The 25,601-nt window shown below is 45.2% G+C and overlaps 1 protein-coding gene across 1 annotated transcript in view; it reads right to left on the bottom strand.

Moving 5' to 3' along the window:
- The window catches only part of SACS (sacsin molecular chaperone), a 237,851-nt gene that overhangs the window by 60,474 nt on the left and 151,776 nt on the right, over positions 1 to 25,601 (bottom strand). The window contains exons 8-10 of the mRNA XM_045017418.1: positions 22,783 to 22,933; positions 10,795 to 10,882; positions 3,655 to 3,740 (exon numbers count right to left, since the gene is read on the bottom strand). Of these exons, the coding sequence (XP_044873353.1) occupies positions 3,655 to 3,740; positions 10,795 to 10,882; positions 22,783 to 22,933 (325 nt within the window). The remainder of the gene's footprint in view (positions 1 to 3,654; positions 3,741 to 10,794; positions 10,883 to 22,782; positions 22,934 to 25,601) is intronic.

The raw sequence follows: 25,601 nt of genomic DNA, 5'->3' as shown, positions 1-25,601 counted from the left end.
ATATGTAAGTGTTTGCAGGGCCTTAGATAATGCATTATGTTTATTGGACCATCAAATACATTTCTAGGCACCAAAAGATCTTTTCTTCAAGTTTCTCTTTTAGGCCATGGCAGTGCCAGGGGTCTTTAGGAGAGTCTTTCCCCGGCACCGATTCACATGCCGACGGCGCCGGGGTGCTCCGCATTGAGGAGGAGGTGTTCAGCGCAGGATCCACTGACCCAGGGTCAGACTGGGGATGGAGCGCAGCCTCCATCAGAAGGCTTTTCAGGTCTTGATCCCTGTCCTTCAACGTCCTGGTGTGAAACCCCTTACAGATCTCCTCTAAACACTTCAAACACAAAGTGTGTGGATCATTTCTAAGCATACACTTGCAGCAGACCTTGCAGGTTTTGAAACCTGGAGACCGCAGCATGCCCCGATGCCGGGAGAGCGATGAGGAGGAACCCTCCCAAAGAAAACTTTAAAACTAACTCTAATTAATCTAAACTAACACGAAACTAACTACTTGTAAGGGCTATATACACAGGCACTGCCAAAGTGCTTGTCAAGACAAGAGCAAGGGATGTTCCAGCTAACCATCACCGGCAGTAAGAAGGAACTGAGGGGTTGGTGGGTTGGCAGGGCCCTATATCGAGCTCCATGAAGATGCGACTCCAGGGGGCACCCAGGCCGACCCGACGGATATTGCTGGGGAAAATCCTAAGGCTGCCGTGAACATACGCATGCACACACCTGATTGGAATTGACATGAACAAGCACTTGAAGAAGAAACCATGTTTACCACAGTCTTGAAGGAAGTTAGATGTTAGACAATCTCTCTACTTTTCATTCTAACAACCCATCTGTTCCACATATGTGCAAATGGCAAACTTAAATAAAAACAGCATAGACTACTTCTTGCTAATGTCAACACTACAACAAGTGCATGCTAAAAGACAGTCAGAGAGATGGAGAAGAAAGAGAAATAGTCACAGTTCAGCAAATAGTAATGTATCAACAGAATCGCTGCATGTGTTGCTTAGTTGCTCTCATAATAATCATCATCAACAATGGTGCAGGAAGATACAGAGAGATCATCAAACTCCTACACACATTACTACTATCATTATTAGAATAATAATTATAGTATCTATTTGAATAGTTGCAGTATACCATTCCTTCCAAGGCACTTCCTAAGAAACCACTACATTTTTTGGCTTGTTTCATTTCGATACTGTGTATTTAAAGAATTCCCAACTCTTAAATCAAAATAAAAGCAGCGAAGTTTCTGTCAATACTTCCTTAACATTCTGCAAACAAATCAGCACACACAGGGCAGGTCTAGAACTTCCTGCCCTGGCTTCTGGGCAGTAAACCTTGCCTCTCTCCTCCCATTGTGAGAATAGACAAAAACTTTCCGAACCTAACTCAGATCACAGGCACCTGAGAGCTTCAGTTTAGAATATTCACAGCTGGGACTCTGATACTGGAATTTAACCCCTAAAACAAACAAACAAACACACACACACGTTTGTCAGGGCCTCCTCCTAGAAGCACTACTGGGACAGTGTGTGCTACAGAACACACGTTTGTCAGGGCCTCCTCCTAGAAGCACTACTGGGACAGTGTGTGCTACAGAACACATGTTTGTCAGGGCCTCCTCCTAGACGCACTACTGGGACAGTGTGTGCTACAGAAATGGATCACCTATATATCTTCTCTATTGCTCTGATCAGGTTCTTTCACAATTTAAGATTTCACTTAACAGAAATAAAAAAGTAAGTAAATAAATAAAAATGTTTCTAGCCTTTATGGTTGCAAAGGAAACTTTTCAATGTGGTGATGTCTTATGAAGTCTGCAGAGAGGAAAAAAGCTCTAATTGCCCCATTCTTCTTAACAAGGTGGGAAATCTGAAACCTAGTGATAACAATATAAGTAATAAAACTGTTGGCTGTTCCACTGCTAATCATTTTATCTGACATATCCCAAAAGTTTGGTAATGTAGGCCAAGGACTATAGTTTTTTTTTCCTTTATATCAGGGGTCTCAAACTCAATTTACCTTAGGGCCAGTGCCAGTTGTCAAATCCTCCCAGCAGGCCAATGTCACTCATGCTGCCCAGAACCCGCCACCCCAAAAAACTCCACCCCCCACCTGCCTAAGGTTCTGGGACAGAGTTTGGGTGGGGGAGGTGGTCTGGGGTAGGGGATTCGGGTGCAAGCTCTGGGAGGGAGCTTGGGTGCAGAAGGGGTGAGAGCTTGGGCTCTCGGAGGGAGTTTGGGTCGGGGAGGGTCTGGGGTGCAGGCTCTGGGAGGGAGTTTGGGGGCTGGGGGAGTGTGGGGAGGGGGTGCAGGCTCTGGGAGGGAGTTTGGGGGCAGGAGGGGGTATGTGGGGAGCAGGTGGGGGTGCAGGCTCTGGGAGGGGGTTGAGGGTGCAGCGCTTACCTGGGGCTCCAAAGTGGGGTGGACCGGGGGGCCTCCGCACACTTCTGCCCCCAGGTACCACCTCTGCAGCGTCCCATTGGCCGCAGGGGCACTTGGGGCGGGGGCAGCATGCGGAGGCACAGCCCCGCCCCATCCCGCCCCTGGGCCGCAGGGAGGGGCCAGCAGCCACTGGAGCGAGCAGGCAGACGCCCAGGGGTGGCAGGTGGGGCCAAGGGAGAGACCTGGCCACAAAACTGCTCGAGCCCCACGGGCCACATTGGGGAGGCTCTCAGGCTGCAGATGGCCCACGGGCCGGGAGTTTGAGACCCTGCTTTATACTCTAACCCTTGGAGAGAGATAAGCCTGCAGTCTCCAGAGCTGGCAATATGCAACACCTTTAATGAGCACTATTTTCATTTTTAAACATCCAGAGACAACTATCCATGTATCTTGTTATTGCAACTCAATTCTTTACTAGAAATATTTTTCTGCTCCTATGGAACTGATGGACTCATTATTATTTGTATTGCCCCAAAACTGTGCTAGAAAAATAAAAATACAGACAAAATCACTGCTCTGAAGTGCTTAAAAGTGCTTATAATCTAAACAGTGTTACTTTATAGTACTGTCATGATACATTAAAGAGAGAGACAGATGGTTAAACAGGAGGACATGGTTTAGGTAATCAGAGAATATCACAGGTTTCAGAATAAAAATTAATATAATAAATCTTCCAAGTTATATCAACACTGTGGAGAGGGGAGACCAGCAATTTTTGGAATTACTCAGATACAGTATTCAAGAAAAGCAATGTAACTTAAACTAAGTTCTATTCATATTACTATTTTATTTGTTGCAACATGCAATGGCAAAGAATATTTATGTAACAAGCAAATTTTAAAGGTTCAGTTGGCCACCTAACATAAGATGCATTGTGATGCTTTTTGTTTCAGTAATCATCATGAAATAATTATGAAGTGAAGTATCCAATAAAAATCAATTGTTTCTGTTCATGTTTTTTTACAAAATACACAGTTCTTTTGTAATGAGCAAAAAGAATAGGCCACAAACTAAAAAACAACAACTCACCTGACACTGCCCTCAAAATGGAAAATTATGGAAAGATATATGTACTTATATCAGAATAAACATCTCATGAAGTGAAACAATATACAGCATATTTCACAATGTTTAAAACAACATTAATCTGTGGGGTATATTTACTTAACAATAAGTACAATTTATTTTATACCTTCAGAATTTGTCCTCCTTCTGGATATCTTCTTAAAATGTCTTTAAGAAAATCAACAAGCGGTGGAGTTGTTTGGCCAAAGCGGCCTAAAAATATACAAAGAAAAAGCAATTGGTTATTCTGTTACTGGATTTTTTTTTAGATTTATACTGTACTCATCATGTGAATCCTGGGTTGCACAAAATTATTTTTTAAAATTCACTCAATGCGAGGTGCCAATGCCATAAAAGCTCCCACCACACAATAAACCATATGTATATGGCACAATTAACCCTCTTAGACAAAAGTATGTGAAAACAGAAGGCTCTTATATCTTGCTCCAAAAGTCAACACACCTTGCCTGCTTCAGATCTGTAGGGAAAGGAAATTCCAGAACCAAGGTCTTACCCAAGTACACTCTACTTCCATCCTCTGATGTTCAAATCAAGGTAATATAAGCAAGAGGATCCTACTTGGTTTTTACTATTATGGTAGTACAAGGTAGAGAAAGGTAGACTATCATGTACCTAGAGACCTAAACCATATAGGTCTTTGACAAGCAGTGTCAATGTATTAACTCACATTAAAAGCTAGTCCAGCCTTCAGATAAAAGTGAATTAATTATGTGTAATAGTTGTTCTCTGAAGATGTACATCAGAAAGTATCAACATTCTTGGATTCAGACTCTGGCCTGTGACCAAGCTGCACTTTTGAAACTCAAAATTCTAAAGCTGTTGCTTCCAGCAAGGAACATGCACCAGTCCACACAATGGAAAGCAGTCACACCTTGGTGTTCTAACTACTATTCCTTTTACAAGCAATTTGTGAAATAATGTGCATAAGTATATAAAAAGGAATAGAATAATAGGCAACAATTACAGATTTCTCAACTATGTGGGGAAGAGGTTGATCTATAATGATGTCTATCTTTATAGAACAGTATAGAAAAATTCTTTTTTCTAAAGAGAATAATAGATCACTATTCAAGGACCTTGAAAGCTTCAGGAATGTCTCTATAAAACAAAATTTAAGAACAAGAAGCTGCAACAGCCAGCTGATGTAGACAGAGACTTTTTTGTTTTATACAGAAGTATAAGATATTCATAAAACAATACTGACAGCTCCAAGATGAAGTAAATTGACTAGGGGGCAGGAGAGTTTGAGGGCTTCTATCCTGAGAAGAGGTTTTGTAAGGTCAAGATAGAAAGCCTGGATTCTTGCCTAGAGGCTGCATCTTAGCAATAATGCTTAAAGAATGTGTTTAAAGAATTCCACATAGCTGCCCTGCAAATCTTTTGGACAGAATCAGTTCAGATGCTTCCTATCATACACTGGGATACTGCTTACTTCACTGAGGGCACCACAAAATCAACTGAAACAACCTAAGTGATATAGCTGAAGGAAAATGTTAGGCTGATTAACATTTCTTGCTAACTTCTCAGGTCAAAAACCTAATCTATCAATGCCAACGAATATTAGATTGTCTTGAGAATATGACTCATTCAAGAGTACAGTTCGCAGTGCTTGAGATGTCAATCAGGTTACACTTGACACAAATATGGCTCCATGATTCAGAGGAACTACACCTTATTTGACAGGACACTGGTAGAATTCACCACTGAATTACAGTGTTGAGGACGTAGGGGCAAATCTTCAACGTACTCCAGTAACCAACACAATGGGTTTTACAGACCCTGTTGGGGTTGGCAAGTGACAGCTTCAGGGCCTTCCTTACTAAGGAAGTCATACTGAGTCACACTAATGGTCCATCTAGCTCAGTATCTTGTCTTTTAACAGTGGACAGTGACCGATGATTCAGACGGAATTAAAAGAACAGGGCAATTTTGAATGATCCATTGTCCAGTCCCAGCTTCTGGCAGTTGAGGGTTTAGAAACACCCAATGAATAGGCTGCATCCCTGAGCATCCTGGCTAAATTACCCCACTGGTGGACCTAGCCTCCATGAATTTATCTAATTTTTTTTTAACCAAATTATACTTTTGGATTTCACAATATCCCATGGCAAGAGTTCCACAGGTTGACTGTGTGTTGTATGAAGAAGTACTTCCTTATGGTAGTTTTAAACCTGTTGCCTATTAATTTCATTAGGCGACCCCAGCTCTTGTGTTATGTGAATGAGTAAATAACACTTCCATATTTACTTTCTCCACACTATTCATGATTTTTAAGACCTCTGTCATATCCTCCTTTAGTCATCTCTTTTCCAAGATGAACAGTCCTAGTTTTTCTAATCTCTCCTCATATGGAAGACCCCTAATCATTGCTATCAGTTACTCCATTAGCTCAAGTGACAGAAATCTTTACTGTGGATGAAAAGGTTCTGACCCTGCTGATGAACCATGTGGGCATCAATATGATTGCACCATGGTGGAAATATGGGTTTTTAGTTCACTTTTTCAAAAACCTAGGAAATTACACACAAAAGACTACATTAAAAGAACATTCTGGTTGCAAGGTCAAGCACTCAGAAGTTAGGAAATGCCAGAATTAAGCCCTGTGCAACATTAAGTCAGCCCTCCGTGTTGTAGCCCAAGAGCTTGCTTTAGCATTTATTTTATTCAGCAATAATGCAAGGAACCCACAAGACTGGATCCTGTAAGACAGCTGTTAGCACAAGGCTTGAGGCCGATTAACTTTGACACAGATAAATGGCCTAACAGTCACCCCTAAGTTTTGGGGAACTGGGAATAAAGTGTTTAAGGAGGAAGTTTGTCCATAATGACACCAGCCAGACACAGTAACATGAGCCAACACCAGCTTTTGGATATTTTAGGATGGGAACATCTTCAGATGTCTGACTACAAGAGTGCCATAGCAACGAACTGACGTACATGATAATAAGTTAAGATAATTAATATAGTAACTTCTAGGAGAAGGTCACCCCAACATTAGTAGGGTTAGGAAATACAAATAAGGAAGAGGAGAGAAACCCCTACTGAATAGGTTTCAGAGTGGTATCCATGTTAGTCTGTATCAGCAAAAACACCTCCCCCAAGCAGCTGAATGATGGGGATGTTATTGCTTCTGGGGAACTCCCAGGTAAGCACCACCCAGAGCCCACCTCACCCCATCCAATGCCCCAACCCCATGTCCCCTCCCACACCCAAACTCTGCAACTGAGGAGTGGGGTGCGGTGGCCCGAGACTGCCCCAGCAGCAGCCAGTGCACCTGGCACAGGGGCTGCCTGAGCAGAAGTCACAGCAGTCACGGAAAATCACAGAATCCATGACTTCCATGACCTCCGTGACAAACCCACGACTTCACTTATAAGAGGAGGTTACTTACCTGTAACTGGAGGTTCTTTGAGATGTGTGGTCCCTATCTGTATTCCACTGAGGGGTTATACATGAGCACCATGCATCTGGAGTCAGAGAATTTGAAAGTAGTGTACACTGTCCCATGTGCTTTGGCCCGCCTCGTGTTTCCATCCAATAAAATAAAGGGAACAGCAGACAGAACACATCTTCAGTTCTTTCTCCACCGCAAATTTGACCAATCCATAGCAGAGAGGAAAGAGGGCAGCAAGACAAATACAGATAGAGACCACATATCTCGAAGACCCTCCAGTTACAGGCAAGTAACTTCCTCTTCTTCTTCGAGTGATAGTCCCTGCTGAATTCCACTGAGGGTGATTAACATGCAATACCTAAGTTGGAGAAGGGTGTGAACAGGAGGATGGAATGGTCGTCTGGAGAACAGACATGCCAAAGGAGGCATCCGCCGTGGAGTCCTGCACTAAGGTGTAGTGTGCTGAAAAGATGTGCACAGAACTCCACGTGGCCACTCTACATATGTCCATGAGCAGCATGTCCTGAAAGGAGGCCGTGGTTGAAGCCTGAGCTCTTGCTGAGTGAGCCCACATGTCTGTGGTGGAAGGTAGACCCAACAGCTAGTAGCAGAGTTTAATGAAACCCAAAATGCATTTAGAGAGTCTTTGGGTATAGATGGCCTGTGGCCTGAGTCTCTCTGCTACTGCAACAGTGTAGGGGACTTCCTGATTGGTTTCATTCTCTGCAAGTAGGCCAGTGCTTGTCGGATGTTGAGGGAAAGGAGTCAATGTTCCTCTGTAGATGCATGTGGTTTCAGGAAGAAAACAGGTAAGTGAATGGACTAATTGATGTGAAACTGGGAGATTTGGTAAAAATTTGAGGTGTAGACATGGGAGATTTTATCCTTGTGGAAAACCATGAAAGGTGGGTCTGCCATCATAGCTCCAAGTTCACCGGCTCTTCTCATGGAAGCAATGGCAATAAGGAAGGCAACTTTCCAGGAAAGGAAGGACATGGAGCACAATACTAACGGCTCAAAGGGTGGCTTCATTAGCATGGAGAGAACTAGATACAGGTCCCATTGGGGTGCGACCATTTGTATGGGTGAAAAGGTTCTGATGAGGCTTTTCTAAAACCTAGCGGTTAGCGGGTGCATAAAGACAAAGTAACCTTCCATGTGGTACTCCTGGGGGAATTCTGTGCCACTGCACATGCACAGAATTTATGTCCCCCGCAGATATCTTTGCTACCATGCAGAAAAATGACTTTCTGATGGGGAAGCAAAATGGAAGCCACAAGCGTGGTCAAGCAACCCTCCCCAGCAGTAAGTTTCGGGTGCCCATGGCAGCTGGCAGAGAGGTAAATCACTGTGGGGCAGGGGGCGGGACTGGGGAAGACCTGGCTGGCAGCTCCTACCCTGCGCTGGACTCAGCTGCTAGTCCCGGCTGGGCCAGGGAGGATGGGACTTTCTCTTCCCCTGCATGGCATCTGGGGCTGGGTCAGACCCACCCCCAGATTTCTCCCCCAGCTGCAGGAAGCTCTGCAAACTCACCCGCCCCCCATTCCTGCACCCATTGCTCCTCAGCTGCAGGGGGGGATCCCTATACAGGGAGCTGCTCCCCCATCCATCCAACCCCTGTGAATCCAGATCCTCTCATGCCCAAACCCTCCTGCCAAGCTTCACCCTCCCGCACTCAGAACCCCCCAATGAGCCCGACTCCTCCGCACCTGGATCCCCACCGCACTGAGCCCCAATTCCCCAGCATCTGGACCCCCACTGAGTCCCTCACATCCAGACTCCCCTGCCGAGCTCTATCCCCCTACACCCAGATGGCCCCCTGCTGAGCCCCAACCACTTTCACCTGGACCCTCCTGTACAGTCCCATTATCGTTGCACCCAGAACCCCCCCCCCCACAAGCCCTTGAGGACCCAGATCCCCCTGCACCTGGATCTCCCACTGAGCCACCTGCACCCTGATTGCTCCACACAGAACCCTCTCAACCCACACCTGGATCCCCCCCCACACTGAGCCCCTCCATCGTTGGATCCTGCCTTGCTGAGCCTGCCTGCCCACAACTGGTGCACCTGGCACGGAGAGACAGGGCTCTAGGGTGTTCCTGGGGCAGGCCCGGTCCTTGCGTTCTGTCAGGGTCGGGTGCTGCCTCACTACTGAGTCCATATCCCAGGGGGGTGGGGGAGAGCTGCACAGTGATCTTCCACCTCTGTGCAGCCAGTGGCCTGTGCTCCCCAATGCCATGCTGGAGCCTCCACATTTATTTGACAAATAAAATGTGCAGAATTATGCAGAATTTTAAAATGTGTGCATAATTTTTAATTTTTTGGCACATAATTTTTAATATTTTGGTGCAGAATGCCCACAGGAGTGATGTGGAACACACTAATTGCTGCCAGATTGACTCTCAAAGAAGTGAGGGTGAGACCTGATGATTTTAATGACAGAACATAGTCCAGGATGAGGGGGATCCCCATCAATTCTGGTAAAACTCCTTGTTGCTAAACCCAAGAAGAGAAACATCTCTACTTGGCTCAGTAACATTGCCTAGTGGAGTCCCTTCTGCTGCTGGAGAGAATGTCTTGCACAGCCAAAGAGTATGTCTGTTCCAAAGCAGATGCCCCTCCGAATACCACGCCCTGAAGTGGAGCACATGTGGATTGGGATGTCTGATCTCACCGTTGTACTGGGTCAACAGACAGAGGAAGTTGAGGATGGGAACTGATGGGCAGGGTGACATGTGGACGAGAGTGCATGGCCACATGCAGATGATAAAATTATTTCTTGACACTGCTGCTATATGATCATCTAACAATAGCTGAAGATCCAACACTACCGCCAGATTGTACATATCTTCAGTCAAGGACAGAGATATTATTCTTATCATACATTCTGGCTACTTCCTCCAGCGTCAGATTTATCTGGATTAAGTTTCTGCCAGCTAGCTCTCATCCATGCCCCACAGCTCCCTAAAACACTAGGTCAGACAATCAATAGCACTGTCAAAGTTGTTGACAGAAAGAATAGAACAAAGTGTCATTAGCATACTGAAAGCATCACAGGCCACACATCCTCACAAAATCTCCTGACGATCTCATATACACACACACACACAACAGGAGGGAAGAAATGAGCAATTTCCACATGCCTTCTGGGAGCACTGGGACACAAGTAAGTAGAGGTAGATGGGAAAAAACCACCAAAACCAACAGGCAATTTTTTATTATCCTCACACTCATCAGGACATCAAAGTCAATCCTCATCCTTCTGCCACATGGATGGAACTACCAATAAACAAATAAACTCCACAACACCACACCGGCCTCTCCTCCTTTCCAATAACAAATCACATCCTTCGCCAAGGAACTCTTACCTTCAGAAGCCATTCACTTCCACACTTAAAAGACCCCAGCACCTCTCCACGAGTCTTGCCTCGGAGAGAGACAAATCCTATCCCCATTCTCCTGTCACAGGAATGGAAATACTGACTGAAACAGCCAGGGATCATCAGTACAGGAGAAAAAGAAAAAGGCAAGGAAAAACAAAACAAACCCTCGCAAATGAAGATAAATTCCCACTCCTCATACAGTTGCAATGCATGTGGATGTGATGGATTCTCTAAAAAGAGACTCTCTCCTCTCTTTTATTCCAAATGATCCACTCTACTGAATTGCAGGTTCTCCTTAGGTACAATCCCAGTAGTGAGAAAGTAAGAGTAGATTGCTGTGATGTACAAGTTAACAGAAAGCACCACTACTCATTTAAGGAAAAGCGTTACTCAGAACTGTGCCAGAGAATTAATCAAAACGTTTCACAATCTCCTAACATATAAGTAAACAGACAACTGTTTATCTTACCTCCTCCTTTCAAGCCTTTTGACTGAAGGTTTAAGAAAATATGATTTTCAGAATTCAGACAGTCTCCAACCTTAGTACAATCAGATAACTGAAATAGAAAAAAAAAGGAAGATTTTGATGTTGTACATTCTCCAATATCACTACTTTGCAATGGCTTTTCTCCAGACATTTTGAGAATGTTAAGTACTTTTTAGATATTAAAATTTAGAGACCAAGTCTCAACACATTGCTTCAATATTTAGTCTCTAAATACATCATTCTGATGTCTTCAATTGTGCATGACATGAGAGTGCAATATTTTTCGGTTACATACAGGACAAAATTCTGCCCTCAGATACATGAATGCAACTTCATTTGACTGCAATGGGAGCTATATCCATTTATGTAGGGGCAGAATTAGATTCCAAATGTTTTTTATTCTCCTGTTTTGATTCTTTCCATTTGTCTTAATAATTTGCAATAGGTCTAACTTTCAGAATGCAAAGAATATAAATCCTAGATGATGTCTTTTACCTGGTGGTCTAACCAGCATTCCACAGATGAATTAATGATGTCAGTAGCTAGAATAGTAAATGACTATGAACATGAAATTCTAGGAAATGCAAAAAGCTTCTGTAAAGGGCTTTATAGCCCCCGATACTTAATAAATCATTCTGATTGCAAATGTGCCTTCTTTTGTTTGGAAAGTGCACACTGGGGCCACTACTGGACACAAAAAATAACAGACAATAAAAGAAAATAACTATCATTTTAAGGAACAGGTTAAAAAAGACCTGTATACATAAACCATATGCATATATTAGATGCACATAGCGTATATACCCTCAAAGGAGTATTTATAGGCTTGGAAGGATTAGATTTTTATTGGTAATTTTTATAATTGTTGATTTCACCATACACACATGAACTGTGGAAAAATATTTCCATCAATAAAAATGGAGATTTACAAATAGGTAAAGTAAGAAAAATGCTGTTTGAAAACTTAAGAAGTATGATCTAGGGATATTTAGTTAGACATGATGTTGATACCTTGTATTTTAACAGTTATGAAGTTCTGTTTGAATCTCAATGTCTACTGCCATTAAATTATTATTGTTTGAAACCCTGCCCCAAAATGTCCTCCAACTGTGAAAATTTAAATTGATATGAATAAAAAAATGCTTAAAAGCCATAATTTGGTGCAACTGCTAAAACTGAAATAGATATAAAGCAAAAATGCTTAAAAATAAACAAAGTTATCTGTAAAAAAATATTTTAAAAAAAGAAAATAAATCGGCTAAGCCTAAATATATATGGGTGATGTAATCTCAACTTGGATCTAAAACTAGCAATATCACAATGGAACAATGAATGAAACTATAGTACTCTGTGAGAGAGGATCTAGAGCAGCAAAAGTATATTGCAATAAAACAACTGAAAAATGTGATCATTTCGGCCCTGTTCTGCCCATGCAGACCTCTGCACTCATATGGAGTGTTGTACAGGATCCGGGCCTAGTTGTCTATGAAATCCGTTAATAGCTATACTTCTGCTAGATTGTGTTTGCATTTGGCAGGGATTGACTCAAAAATGACAGAATTCCTCAGTATGCATCCATACAATAGATTATACCAGGGGTCAGCAATCTCTGGCACATGGCTCGCCAGGGTAAGCATCCTAGCAGGCAGGGCCAGTTTGTTTACCTGCCGCATTGGCAGGTTCGGCTGATCGCGGCTCCCACTGACCAATGGGGGCAGCGGGAAGCAGCACAGCGAGGGATGTACTGGCCGCGGCCTCCCGCCGCCCTCATTGGCCTGGGATGGCGAACCGTGGCCAGTGGGAGCTGCTTTCGGCCAAACCTGCCGACGCGGCAGGTAAACAAACTGGCCCAGCCCGCCAGGGTGCTTACCCTGCTGAGTCACATGCCAGAGGTTGCCGACCCCTGGCTTATACTCTGAGAAGATACCAGTACTCATAGTATAGATACCAAAAATAAAATTATAGGTTACAGTGAGACACCTGTTATTTGTGATGTTACATTGTAAGATATCTTCAGTGAGCCTGGAATAATAAAGATGATTTCACAGAGAGAATTTTAAATAGCCACTGACAACTTTCAAATAATTAGCTAGAACTAGCTTCAGTTTATAGTGAAGTTCATAAAGTAACTACTTTGGATCTTATTGCAACAGATAAAGATGAAGTAATCACTTAGCTGGATGTAAGTGATTGCCTAGTGACCTGTGATCATTACTTGATTACATTTGGTATTGGCAAAGGAGTGTCCCACCCTCTGATATATATTCCTGGTGATTCAAAAGGGCTAACCTCCCAAAAATGAGAAAAATTAATTAAACCAATTTGGGGTTAAAAATCAGACAGAAAAATGTGAATGAAAATTAGGAGTGTTTTAAGGAGCCAAAAAGCCACAATTCCACAATTAAGAAAGATGACAACTTTGGTTAAAAGTCCATCCTGGTTCCGTGCTAAACTGATGGCAGCAATTAAAATAAAGCAATATTTAACAAGGGGGAAAGAGAGAAATATAGCAATCAATATGAATTAGAAGAGATAAAGTGCAGAAAATTGATAAGGCAAGCTAAAGCCATTAGGGAAAAATCCACAGCTGCCAGTGCTAAGAATAATAAAGAGTTAAAGTATATTAGAAACAAAAGAAATTCAAGCAATCCAATAGGCTCATTATTAAAGACGAGATGGTAAAATTGTTAAAGGCAGAAGTGTTAAATTAATACTTCTGTTCTTTATTTGAAAAGAATCTTAATCACTCACTCCCCACACATGAGGATAATAAAAGACTTTCTAGTCCATTCGTAACTAAGAAGGATGACAACATCTGCAATGGATAAATATTTTTAAAATTAGCAGGTCCAGAAAATTTGCATCTAAAAAGTCTGGAAAGAGTTGGCTGAGGAGATCTCTGGCCCACTGATGTTAATTTTTAAACAAATCTTAGAATGCTGGGGAAATTCTAGAAGACTAGAAGAATGCTAATGTGGGGCCACTTCAAAATCAAGAGTGAATAAATTTCTGGAAGATATGTTGTATCTATACATAAGATATTGGGCTCGACATAGCGGTAGCTGGAGAAAATTTAATGGCCTATGTTATAGGTCCGACTAGAAAATCTAGTAGTCCCTTCTGACCTTAAACTCTCTGAATATGAGTCTATTTGCCCCAACTCTCTATGCCAACATTTGTCATTTCAAAATCATATTTTCCTCATTATAAATGTTTTTTCTCTCCTTGTTTGTGCTGTGAAAAACCCATAATCAGGGGAAGCTGACTATAGTTATGCTTTTATAGTGAAGCTGACTATACACAAAGTATTGTCAAATGCACAAAGCAAACAAAAAAATAAACTTTTTTTTAAATCCTTTTCAATCACAGCAATTTTAAGTGCTACTTGTAACAATAGCAGATAAAAAAATTCAATGGCAGAAGTGTTATACTTAAGTAGATGCTATCTTTGTAAAGTGTGCTTTTACAATAGTTAAAGTTTATGCCTGGAATCTTTCAAATACTTATTGTGAGCAACAGCCTTCTCCCAGCTCCAAAGCATGCAATGCCACTCCCAGTTTTTTGCAAGTTTTATTTTCTTTACAGATGTTAGCAAATAGAAAAAGTCTTTTAACTCCTTCCTTAGCCTGAGGCATAGACAACTCATGCCTTCTCATACTAGAGGAGCACAATCCAAAGGGGAGGACACATATCTGCCCCACATGTTTCCTCATCCCAACAACCCCCCTGCCCTGCACCCAGCCGTGGGCTGCCATTCTCTCCCCACTCCATCTGCAGGGGTGAGGAAGGGGAGGGGAGGCTCTCTTCTTCTCCACTGCGCCATCCCCCCCCACACACCCTCCGCGGCACGTTCAGCTGCTCTCCCTGGAAGCTGGGCCTGGGCAGGGAGTGGGACGGAGCTGCTTCTCATATGTCTCAAGCCAGCCACTCAGGGTTGCTGCTCTGTGCATCACAGCAGCTGCCTGAGAGAGCCTGGTGGTGCCCCCACCTGAGCCCAGCTGCCAAAGACAGGGGCTAAGCGAGCTGGAAATGCGCTGGGGGGGGAGAGGGGGCTCCAGGTCGCTCGGCTCTTGTCCCCAGCAGATTGTCCTGGGGACAGTTCCCAGCTGCCAGGGACAGGGACCAAGCATGCTGGGGGAAGGGGCAACAGGAGGACAGAGCCTTTCTCCCTCCCTCCCTTGGCAGGCCAATCGGGGGAAGGGCACTTGACCCCACATGCCCCCACCAACAGGTCACCTCTGGTAGGCTTCAGGGCCACCCCTCCCAGAGGTCTCTGGTACTCCTTCTCCTGGCAGCTTCCAAATTTCAGTCAACTCTGCTCCCTTCCTGCAGTGGCAGCCCTAGGATGGCTTCTCTTACCCCTGGCCCCTTGCTCCAGGGACCCATCATAGGAGCTAGCTCCACTTCAAAGTGGCTTCCCTCCCCAGAGAGCAGCCTGTCTCAGTTCTATCCCCCAACTGCCCATTAGCAACCCTTTATAGGCCCAGGTACAGCCTCTTTTAGGAGAAGTTTTTAAACTAAGGGCTATGGGAAAATAAGGGCCCTCTTTAAGGAGGCATTTTTAAACTAAGGGCTGAGGGAAAACTGACAGGAGCAGAGGGGCACACAGTTCGGACAGAGACATCCCATAGGGGAGGCTCTATTAACTGGGATTTTCTATATCCTAGTAAAGAGAAGAGGATAGAAGTTGATAAAATACAGGTAGAAATTGAAGAGAGACAGTCAAATGAAAGAGAGTCCCATTCAATTACATCACATGAAGGCAGACAACTAAATAATGACAAATGTTATAAGTGCTTGTATACAAATGCTAGAAGTCTAAATACTAAGAAGGGTGAACTTGAGTGCCTGGTATTAAATGAGGATATTGACATAATAGGCATCACAGAAACTTGGTAGAATGATGACAATCAATGGTATACTGTAATACCAAGTTTCAGAGTGGTAGCAGTGTTAGTCTGTATCACCAAAAACAACGAGGAGTCCTTGTGGCACCTTAGCGACTAACAAATTTATTTATGCCCAAATAAATTTGTTAGTCTCTAAGGTGCCACAAAGACTCCTCGTTTTTTTTGTAATACCAAGGTACAAAATATATAGGAATGACAGAATAGGTCATGCTGGTGAGGGAGTGGCACTATCTGTGAAAGAAAACATAGAGTCAAATAAAATAAAAATCTTAAATGAATCCAATTATACCACAGAATCTCTATGGATAGAAATTCCATGCTGGAATAATAAAAGGATAGCAATAGAAATATATTACCGACCACCTGACCAAGATGGTGATGGGTGATGGTGATTGTGAGATGCTCAGGGAGATTAGAGAGGCTACAAAAACATAAAAACCCAATAATGGGGGATTTCGACTATCCCCATATTGACTGGGTACATGTCACCTCAGGACAGAATGCAGAAATAAAGTTTCTAGACTCCATTAATGACTGCTTCTTGCAGCAGCTAGTCCCGGAACCCACAAGGAGAGAGAAAATTCTTGATTTAGTCCTAGGTGGAGCACAGGATCTGGTCCAAGAGGTGAATAGAGCTGAAACACTCAGTAATAGCAACCATAATATAATTAAATTTAACATCTCTGTGTGAGGGAAAAATACCAAAGAAGAAAGGGTAAGGACACCAAAATGCAGAAGCTACCGTATATGCTCGTTCATTAGCTTGTTTGTTTATAAGCCGACCCCCCAAGATGGATAGGAAAAAATAGCAAAAACTGTATGACCCTTTCATAAGCTGACCCTATGTTTCAGGGGTTGGCAAACTTTGGCTCCTGGCCCATAAGGGTAAACCACTAGCAGGCCTAGACGTTTTGTTTACCTGGAGCATCTGCAGGCACAGAGCCCCTCAGCTCCTAGTGGCCAAGGTCTGCCATTCCCAGCCAATGGAAGCCGCAAGAAGTGGTGGCCAGAACGTCCCTCAGCCCACACCACTTCCTGCAGCTCCCATTGGCTGGGAACAGTGAACTGCGGCCACTGGGAGCTGAGGGGATCCATGCCTGCGGACACCCCACGTAAACAAAATGACAATGTATTAGATATTCAATTCAAAAATTCCATAGAGCTTAAAATCATCAAATTTTGGTGTAGACCCGTTGCTAAGCCGACCCCGGATCTTTGAGGCTTCACTTTTTTACCAACAATATTCGGCTTATGAACGAGTATATGGTAGTTAAATGAAAATTAAAAGGAACAGTCACAAGAGTGAAATGTCTACAAGCTACCATAATAGAGGCCCAAATTAAATGTATACCCCAAATTAAAAAGAACAGTAAGAGGACTAAAAAATGTCCTACACTACATGGCTAAACTACAGAGTGAGAAAGGCAAAAGGGCATCCTTTAAAAAGTGGAAGTCAAATCCTACTGAAGAAAATAAAAAAGAGCATAAACTCTGGCAAGTAAAATAATTAGGCAGGTCAAAAAGGATTTGAAGAGCAACTAGCAAAAGACTCATACACTCACAGCAAAAATTGTTTTAAGTATATCAGAAGAAGGAAGCCTGCCAAATAATCAGTGGTGCCAGTGGATGATGAAGGGGTTAAATGAGCGCTCAAGGAAGACAAGGCCAATGCAGAGAAACTAAATTAATTCTTTGCACTGGTCTTCACTGCAGAGGATGTGAGGGAGATTCCCACATCTGAGCCATTCTTTTTAGGTGACAAATCTTAGGAACTGTCCCAGATTGAAGGGTCAATAGAGAAAGTTTTGGAACAAACCAATACATTAAACATTAAACAGTAATAAATCATCAGGACCAGACGGTATTCATCCAAAAGTTCTGAAGGAATTCAAATATAAAATTGCAGAAATACTAACTGTATGTAACCTATCACTTAAACTAACTTCTGTACCAGATGACTGGAGGATAGCTAATGTGACGCCAATTTTTTTTCAAAAGCTCCAGAGGCAACCCTGGCAATTACATGATGGTAAGGCTAACTTCAGTATCAGGCAAATTGGTAGAAACTAGAGTAAAGAACAGAATTATCAGACATGTAGATGAACACAGTGTGTGGGGGAAGAGTCAACACGGCATTTGTAAAGGGAAATCATGCCTCAACCATATATTAGAATTCTTTGGGGGACTCAACAAATATGTGAACAAGGGTAATCCAGTGGAGATAGTGTACTTGAACTTTCAGAAAACTATCAACAAGGTTCCTCACCAAAGGCTCGTAAGCAAACAGTCATGTTATAAGAGGGAAGGTCCTCTCATGGATCAGTAACCGGTTAAAAGACAGGAAACAAAGGGTAGGAATAAATGCCCAGATTTCAGAATGAGGACAGGTAAATAGTGGTATCCCCTAGGGAGCTGTACTGGGACCAGTGCTGTTCAATATATTCATGAATCATCTGGAAAAAAAGGGTAAACAGTGAGGTGGCAAAGTTTGCAGAGGTTACAAAATTCCTCAAGATAGTTAAGTCCAAAGCAGATGACAAAGAGTTATAAAGGGATCTCACAAATCTAAGTGACTGGGCAGCAAAATGGCAGATGAAATTTAATGCTGACAAAGGCAAAGTAATGTACATGGAACACATAATTCCAACTATACGAAAAAAATGATGGCGTTTAAATTATCTATTAACACACAAGAAAGAGATCTTGGAGTCATTGTGGATAGTTACCTGAATACATCCACTCGGTGTGCAGTGGGAGTCAAAAAAAACTAATACAATGTTAGGAACCATTAGGAAATGGATAGATAATAGGACAGGAAATATCATAATCCCATTATATAAATCAATGTTATTCCCACACCTTTAATACTGTGTGCAATTCTGGTCACTCCATCTCAAAAAGATACATTAAAATTGGAAAAGGTATAGAGAATTGCAACAGTGGAGCTGGGCTTAGGTTAGGTATAGGGACCAGCTACCCTGTGACACTTATTAATATGAGTAGCTTTACACACAATAGTTCCACTGAGTTCAAGGAGACCACTCATGCGCATAAATTGACTCATGTACATGAGCGTTTAGTTGATCTGACTTATTTTTGTGATGCAAGCTATGATTGATTGGAAGTTGACTGTAATACATTAGGAATACTCTTTCTTGACTTGGCTTTTGTGTTGTTTTATGTATCCATATACTGAGTTAATTCAATAGCAGATTTGCCAGGAAATGCACTCAGAACGGGGAAGGGGTGGATCCTGATACACACTTCCTTGCAAACACTTTTAGGCCAATACAAAAGCATTTGATGCTCTGGCTCTAACCAAACTGGGCTTTAAAAAAACACCTGTGGGAAGAAAAAACAAAGACTCTGACTAGATTTAAAGGGAAACACTTCCTTAAGGGGACAGATAAAGTTGAGCTAAGGTGAACCCAGACTCCAGAGTTTGGGGTGCCTGGGGTAAGACAGGCCTACCTATGACTATAAATAAGATAGACAAGTGTAGACCTTTTATTGTTTTAATAACATCTTCTCTTATGTTATGCTTTGTTCCTACAGTTAAATTTAAACAATACTTCATTTTAAGATGTCTGTTTGGAGTCACTGCTGGCCACAAGCTCCTGAAGAGAAGAACAGTAGGTACTCAAACCCAGTCAGAGCTATTGTGGTAACACAGTTGATACACAGCCTGGGATCTAGTCTAAGAGTGGGAGAATTGCATGATTTTACTATAGGGAGACAGAAGCACAAGGCCTCATACTGAAGGGGGGACAGGGCCGACGAGGGGTGGGGGGAAGCCGGTACAAATTACCGGGGCCCGGCGGTCTGGAAGGGGGCCCGGGGCCCAGCTTTCCTGGCCCAAATTACCGGGGCCCCTTGCTGGGGGGCCCGGAAAAAAATGTTCACCGGGGCCCGAACCCGCTCTCGGCAGCCCTGAGGGGGGATGCACTCAGAGAGGCCAGAAAACGGGTCACAGATGCAATTAGCCCTGTCACCATGACAACTGACACTCAAGATTATTTTAACTGACTAGATCTGTCATCTATAAATAAAGCAAACTTCACTTTATTTGTAAAGGGAAAACAGTTTTACAGCAGATCATTCTACCTACTCAGTGTATGCAACAGTGGGAGAATCTGGCCCTAAGCAACTAGAGTTGAAAAGGTTGAAAATAACTTTTATAATTGCCATGATAGAGAAGAAAAGACCTATATTTATATTCTTAAATATAAAACCAAAAATATCAGACTAACTATGCAAGACTCTTTAGTGACTAAATGTTTCCAACCAAAAGACATAGTTCAGTAGTAATGCCATCCAAAAAAAGTGTTGCTCAGACTCTTGGCTTCCTGTTGCATTTCAGAGGATGATGTGCTAACACCTCTTTCCGGCTGGTAAGATACCACAAAATGGAAACGGAGGGCTGAGGAGAGTAAAATCAAGAAACCTGTGACCAATTGGATTTAATTTAAATCAAATTGATTTAAATCATGATTTAAATCACTAGGCAGAAAGACTTGATTTAATCATGGTTTTCTACATAAAAGTGCATTCTTGTTGGTTGTTATAACCTTAATACATATTCTTCACAACTGAGAGATAGATGTAGGTTTCAGTTTTAGAACATCACCAGACAGTTTGCTGTTGAAGAAAAAAATCCAGAATACTTAACGTTGTTGTTTTAGTTAAATAAAACAATTTAAATGTCTGTCTGGTGATGTTCTCCTCCCAATACAGCATGGCAAGAAAATCCTCCAAATATTAATGATTAACCTGCTGAATTGGAGATATTTCACCTCCCAATGACTTCATAAATATCTGCTTCAATTACCTTTGGTAAATGAAATAATCAAACATTCATTTTCTGATATAGCTGTAAAACTAATCTGAAAAGTTTTCAAAATAAATCACTGTTAAAAATGTATAGTGTGTACCTTCTAAAAATGAAACCTACATCTATCTGTGAGTTGTGAAGAATATGTATTAAGGTTATAACAACCAACAAGAATGCACTTTTATGTAGAAAACCATGATTAAATCGAGTCTTTCTGACTAGTGATTTAAATCATGATTTAAATCAATTTGGTATAAATCAAATCCACCCTGCTCCAGATTCTCCTCTAATATAAATAATCATCAACCAACTGTCTCAATGCTTTCCTTGCAGTAGGCTACTTCATGCATGCACATACACCTCTACCCCAAAATAACGCTGTCCTCGGGAGCCAAAAAAATCTTACTGCCTTATAGGTGAAACCGCGTTATATCGAACTTGCTTTGATCCGCCGGAATGTGCAGCCCCGCTGCCCTGGAGCGCTGCTTTACGCGTTATATCCAAATTTGTGGTATATCGGGTGCATTATATCAGGGTAGAGGTGTATTATATTTAATGCTTTAAACCAGGAGTTGGCAACCTACGGCACGCGTGCCAAAGGTGGCATGCAAGCTGATTTTTAATGGCACGCCGAGGTCCCAGCCGCCAGCCCCACTCAGCCCGCTGCCAGCCTGGGTGAATGGAACCGCAGGCTGGCAGTGGGCTGAGCAGGTCAGTGGCTGAGACCCTGGCTGGCAAGGGGCCAGCAGACGGAACCGAAACCCAGCCGGAACCCAGAGCCGGCCGATGCTGGGGCGCAGCGCGTGGCGCACTCCCAGCTGGGGGGCTGCTGGCTGCCGGAACGCTCCTGCAGGCTGGCGCTGGCGGCAGTAGCAGCAGGCAGTCAGGCAAGTGAAAGGGGCCAGCGGAAGGCGCGGTGGAGGTGTCCGCATCCCAGCCTGTCCTGCTGCCCCTCTCTCGCCACTGTGGCTGGACACCAGGGCACTGCAGGCACGTGCCGTCCCTGCGGCCCCTGGGGGAAGGAAGGGGCAGGCCAGAGGGTCTTCTGCAGGGCCAGCTCCAGCGTTTTTGCCACCCAGAGCAGAAAGAAAAAAAAAAACACGCCGCAATCACTATCTGCGGCAGCTCTACCGCCGCCGCTTCAGTCTTCGGCGGCTGGTCCTTCCCTCGGTGAGGGACCCGCCGCCGAAGAGCCGGATGTGCCCCCCCCTCCGTTGGCCGCTCCAAGCACCTGCTTGCTGGGCTGGTGCCTGGAGCCAGCCCTGGTCTTCTGCCACTGCCCCCCATTTGCCTGCAGATGCAGTGCCCCCACACAGCTGGCCCACAGCTCCCATGGCAGAAACAGGAACAGCATGGGGCAGGGACCCATCCACCATCCAGGTAACCCGGCCGCAACAGAGACTGTCCCAGGCCAGCCCCAAGTCCCCGTACCCCCGGGACTTCCCCCTAACCCCCCCAACCTCCTGCCCTGAACCCCTCATGCCACCCAACCCTGACTCCTACACCCCCCGTGCTCCCAGCCCTGACTCCTGCACCATCCACATCCCCACCCCGATCCCCCCACACCCCAACCCCTTGCTCTGAGTGCTCCCACACACACATCCCAGCCCCTGAGCTCCTCCCCCCGAGGGGGGTTGTAATACGACAGTACCTGTAAGAAATTTAAGTTACTTTTACCCCTGCCGGAACCTCAGACCAGCAGTGGACTGAGCGGGGCCAGTGGCAGGCTGAGAGGCTCAGCCCGCTGCCGGTCTGGGGTTCCGGCCACCAGCCCCCCTGCCAGCCGGTGTCCAGACTTCCAGCCCTGCTCAGCCCACTGCTGGCCTGGGGTACTGGCAGCCAGCCTGGGGCTCTGCTCCTGGCCTCAGCCACTCTCTGCTGTGGTGCACATTGGAAAACTCAGCAAGGAAAAGGATCACACTAAATGAAGCTTCTTAAATATTTTAAAAACCTTATTTACTTTACATACAACAATAGTTTATTTATATAATATATACTTATAGAGAGAGACCTTCTAAAAACATTCAAATGTATTGCCGGCATGCGAAACCTTAAATTAGAGTGAATAAATGAAGACTTGGCACAGCACTTCTGAAAGGTTGCCGACCCCTGCTTTAAACATTTCAACTCTGCATTGTCTTCACCAGGGAAAGCAGGGATGCTTCCAAGGCAACATGTAAAGAGTATATCAGTCTGGCAGCCAGTCACAGGTCAGAGAAGGACACTCACCTCTCTCCCAAGGTGCCACAACCTCTGCTCAGCGACAGGAAACCCAGTTTCTGAATTAATTAATGCCTTTAGGTGTCCGACAGCCGCAGAAGGAGGCACCTCGAATGTCTTGCAGCCCAGGCAGTCATGGAGCACGGTCACCCTGGCCAACCTGCACAACACAAGACAGAGAAGCTCAGGGTGGGCGGGGGCAGGAGAGAGCTCCCTCTGCCACTAGCTCACCCTGCCCAGCTGGGGGAGCGAGGGAGAGGTCCCACCTCGCCCCTAGGGTGACCAGACATCCTGCGATTATCAGCACCGTCTCGATATTAGGGGCTTTGTCTTATATACACAATATGCCCCCCCCAAAAAAGTGTCCTGATTTTTCACACTTGCTATCTAGCCACCCTACATCCTTCACCTCTTCAGCCAGGCACCATCAGCCTGGGCTTCCCCCGCAAGCGCCGAGCCGCAGGGAGGCACCGACAGGCGGGGCCCTTGCAGGCAAAGACGCTGCTTCTCGGGAGAGAGGATGCAGCTCTGACCGGGACAGGACCAGCTGGCCTTGGAGGCACGGGCGGGGTGATGCGCATGGCGAAGGCTCCGGGGATCCCGCGCGCTCCCTGCCCCTGTGGGGCTGCGCCAGCCGCAGCGCTCGGGCGGGGAGGAGTCGCCGAAGCGGAACCCGGCCGGAGGGCCCCGCTAGGGGAGCCGCCTCCCACTCCCGGCCCCGTGCCGCAGACCCACCGCCCTGCCCCGCACTCACATCCCCCCGCGGCCGCGGTCACTCAGCGAGGCGCCCGCCGCTCAGTGACAGTTGGACCCCGCCACGCTCGCGCCCAGCGGTCCCGGACACAAAGAACCGTTAGCTGCGGCACCCGCCGGGCCCTGTCCCCCACGCGGCGCCGCGGCTCCACACATGGCCAGGGGGCGGGACTGAGCACGGGCGGCCCCCAGCGGGGACGGGCCAACACACAGATCTCTGCAGGGGAGGCGGCTGTCACCAACCCCCTCCCGCTGTGAAGGGAAACCAGGCTACCGGGGACAGGGAACTGCCCTCGCGTGAGACAAACGGCTCCTCTCCCCGGGCCGACAGTGACACACACTTCACACAACAGGATCCTCCCACTTACACCAACACACACACTACACCAGACCCCTCCCCATCGCCCCAGATTCTCACACACTACACCAGACTCCTCCCCATCCCCACACACCCCCATAGCAAAATCCTCCCCATTCCCACAGATTGTGACACACACAGCAAAATCTTCCCCATTCCGGACACAGACACAACACAGCAAAATGCCCCACTTGTCCCCGCAGTCTGACACATACCGGTACATGCAGCAAAATCCTCTTTATTCCTACAGACGACTAGCACATGTACAGCAAAATTCCCTACCCACCGTTCCCAACAGACTTCAACCCATCCAGCAAAATCAACTAATTCCTATCCCAACACACTGCAACACTGCAAACACAGACAGCAAAATTCCCCCAACCCATTCCATCCCAACACAAGGTGATACAGGGCAAAATCCTTCTTATCCCCACAGACTATAATACGTGCTGCAAAAAGTTTTACCATTCCCAGAGTGAGAGAGCCTGCAACATTTTAAAATTCTCCTCCTCAAAAGAATCTGCACTATATACACAAGTTAAATACAGTACTCTTCATCTGTATCTGTAGAAGCATATCTGATTATCAGTTCTGACCAAGATAAACTCAGTATATGAAGTGAGGAGGGGTGGCAAAGGTCACTTTACCTCATATCCTTGGCCAGCCTCAAGCATATGTTAGATCAGCCTCAAGAGGCTGTTCCAGCAATCAAGAAAAGCCAGAATGCAACAATACTCTAATCAAGACCCCTGCAGTGAAAGGCTTATAAGTAAGGCTACGATTTTTGTCATGGATATTTTGAGTAAAAGTCATGGACAGGTCACAGGCGATAAAGAAAAATTCATGGAAGCCCATGACCTGCCCCTGACTTTTACTCAAAATATCCATGATAAAATGGGAATGGACTAGGCAGCTGCGGGATGGCTGGGAGCTCTGGGGTCCCCACCACCCGTGGGGGCTCAGAGCTCCAGGGTCCCCCTTCCCCCTCTCCAACGGTGGGGAGCTGCGGGAATCCCCCTGCCACCACCACAGGAGTCCCCCTGTTCCCCCATGGCAGCCAGGGGCTGCAGGGGTCCCATGGCCCTGCTGCAGTGAAGGGAAGCTGCTGGGGTCCCCCTGCCCTGCAGTGGCAGATGGGGAGCTGCAGGGGTCCCCCTGCCACCGCAGCAGACAAGAGCTACAGGGTACCCCCCCCCCCATCTGCGGCGGCTGGAGTGGCCCACTGCTTCAGGTGGCAGCTCTTTGCCGCTGCAGGAGGCGGCGGAACCCTGCAACTCCCAACCACCAGGGCAGAAGTCATGGAGGTCTTTGCAAGTCTCAGATTCCATGACTTCCACGATCTCCGTGACAAAATCATAGCTTTATTTATAAGTGAATGGCATAGAACTGCTATGCTGGCTCTACACCACCCAGGGAAGCCCCTTGGAAAAGAGAGAATCTTTGGTGGCCATATCCAGCATATTTAGGCCCCTTTAGGCTGCATTGATGTAGCTGTGCTACTGTAGCAGGTCTGGTGAAGACATGGTATGCGGATGGGTGAGCACTCTCCCATCAGCATCACTACTCCACTTCTGCGAGAGGCAGAAACTGTGTCAGTTGGAGAGGATCTCCTGCCGACAAAGCGCGGTATGGACAGTGTGTAAGTCGATGTAACTTACGTATGTGGAATGTAATTTCCTGAGGTGGAATTTGTCCAAGACACTTTAGTTAACAAAGA

The sequence above is a fragment of the Mauremys mutica genome, chromosome 1 (genome assembly GCF_020497125.1).
Source record: "Mauremys mutica isolate MM-2020 ecotype Southern chromosome 1, ASM2049712v1, whole genome shotgun sequence".
Taxonomy (NCBI): domain Eukaryota; kingdom Metazoa; phylum Chordata; order Testudines; family Geoemydidae; genus Mauremys; species Mauremys mutica.
Note: the sequence above shows the minus strand (reverse complement) of the source record. Positions and strands in the feature narration are given on the sequence as shown.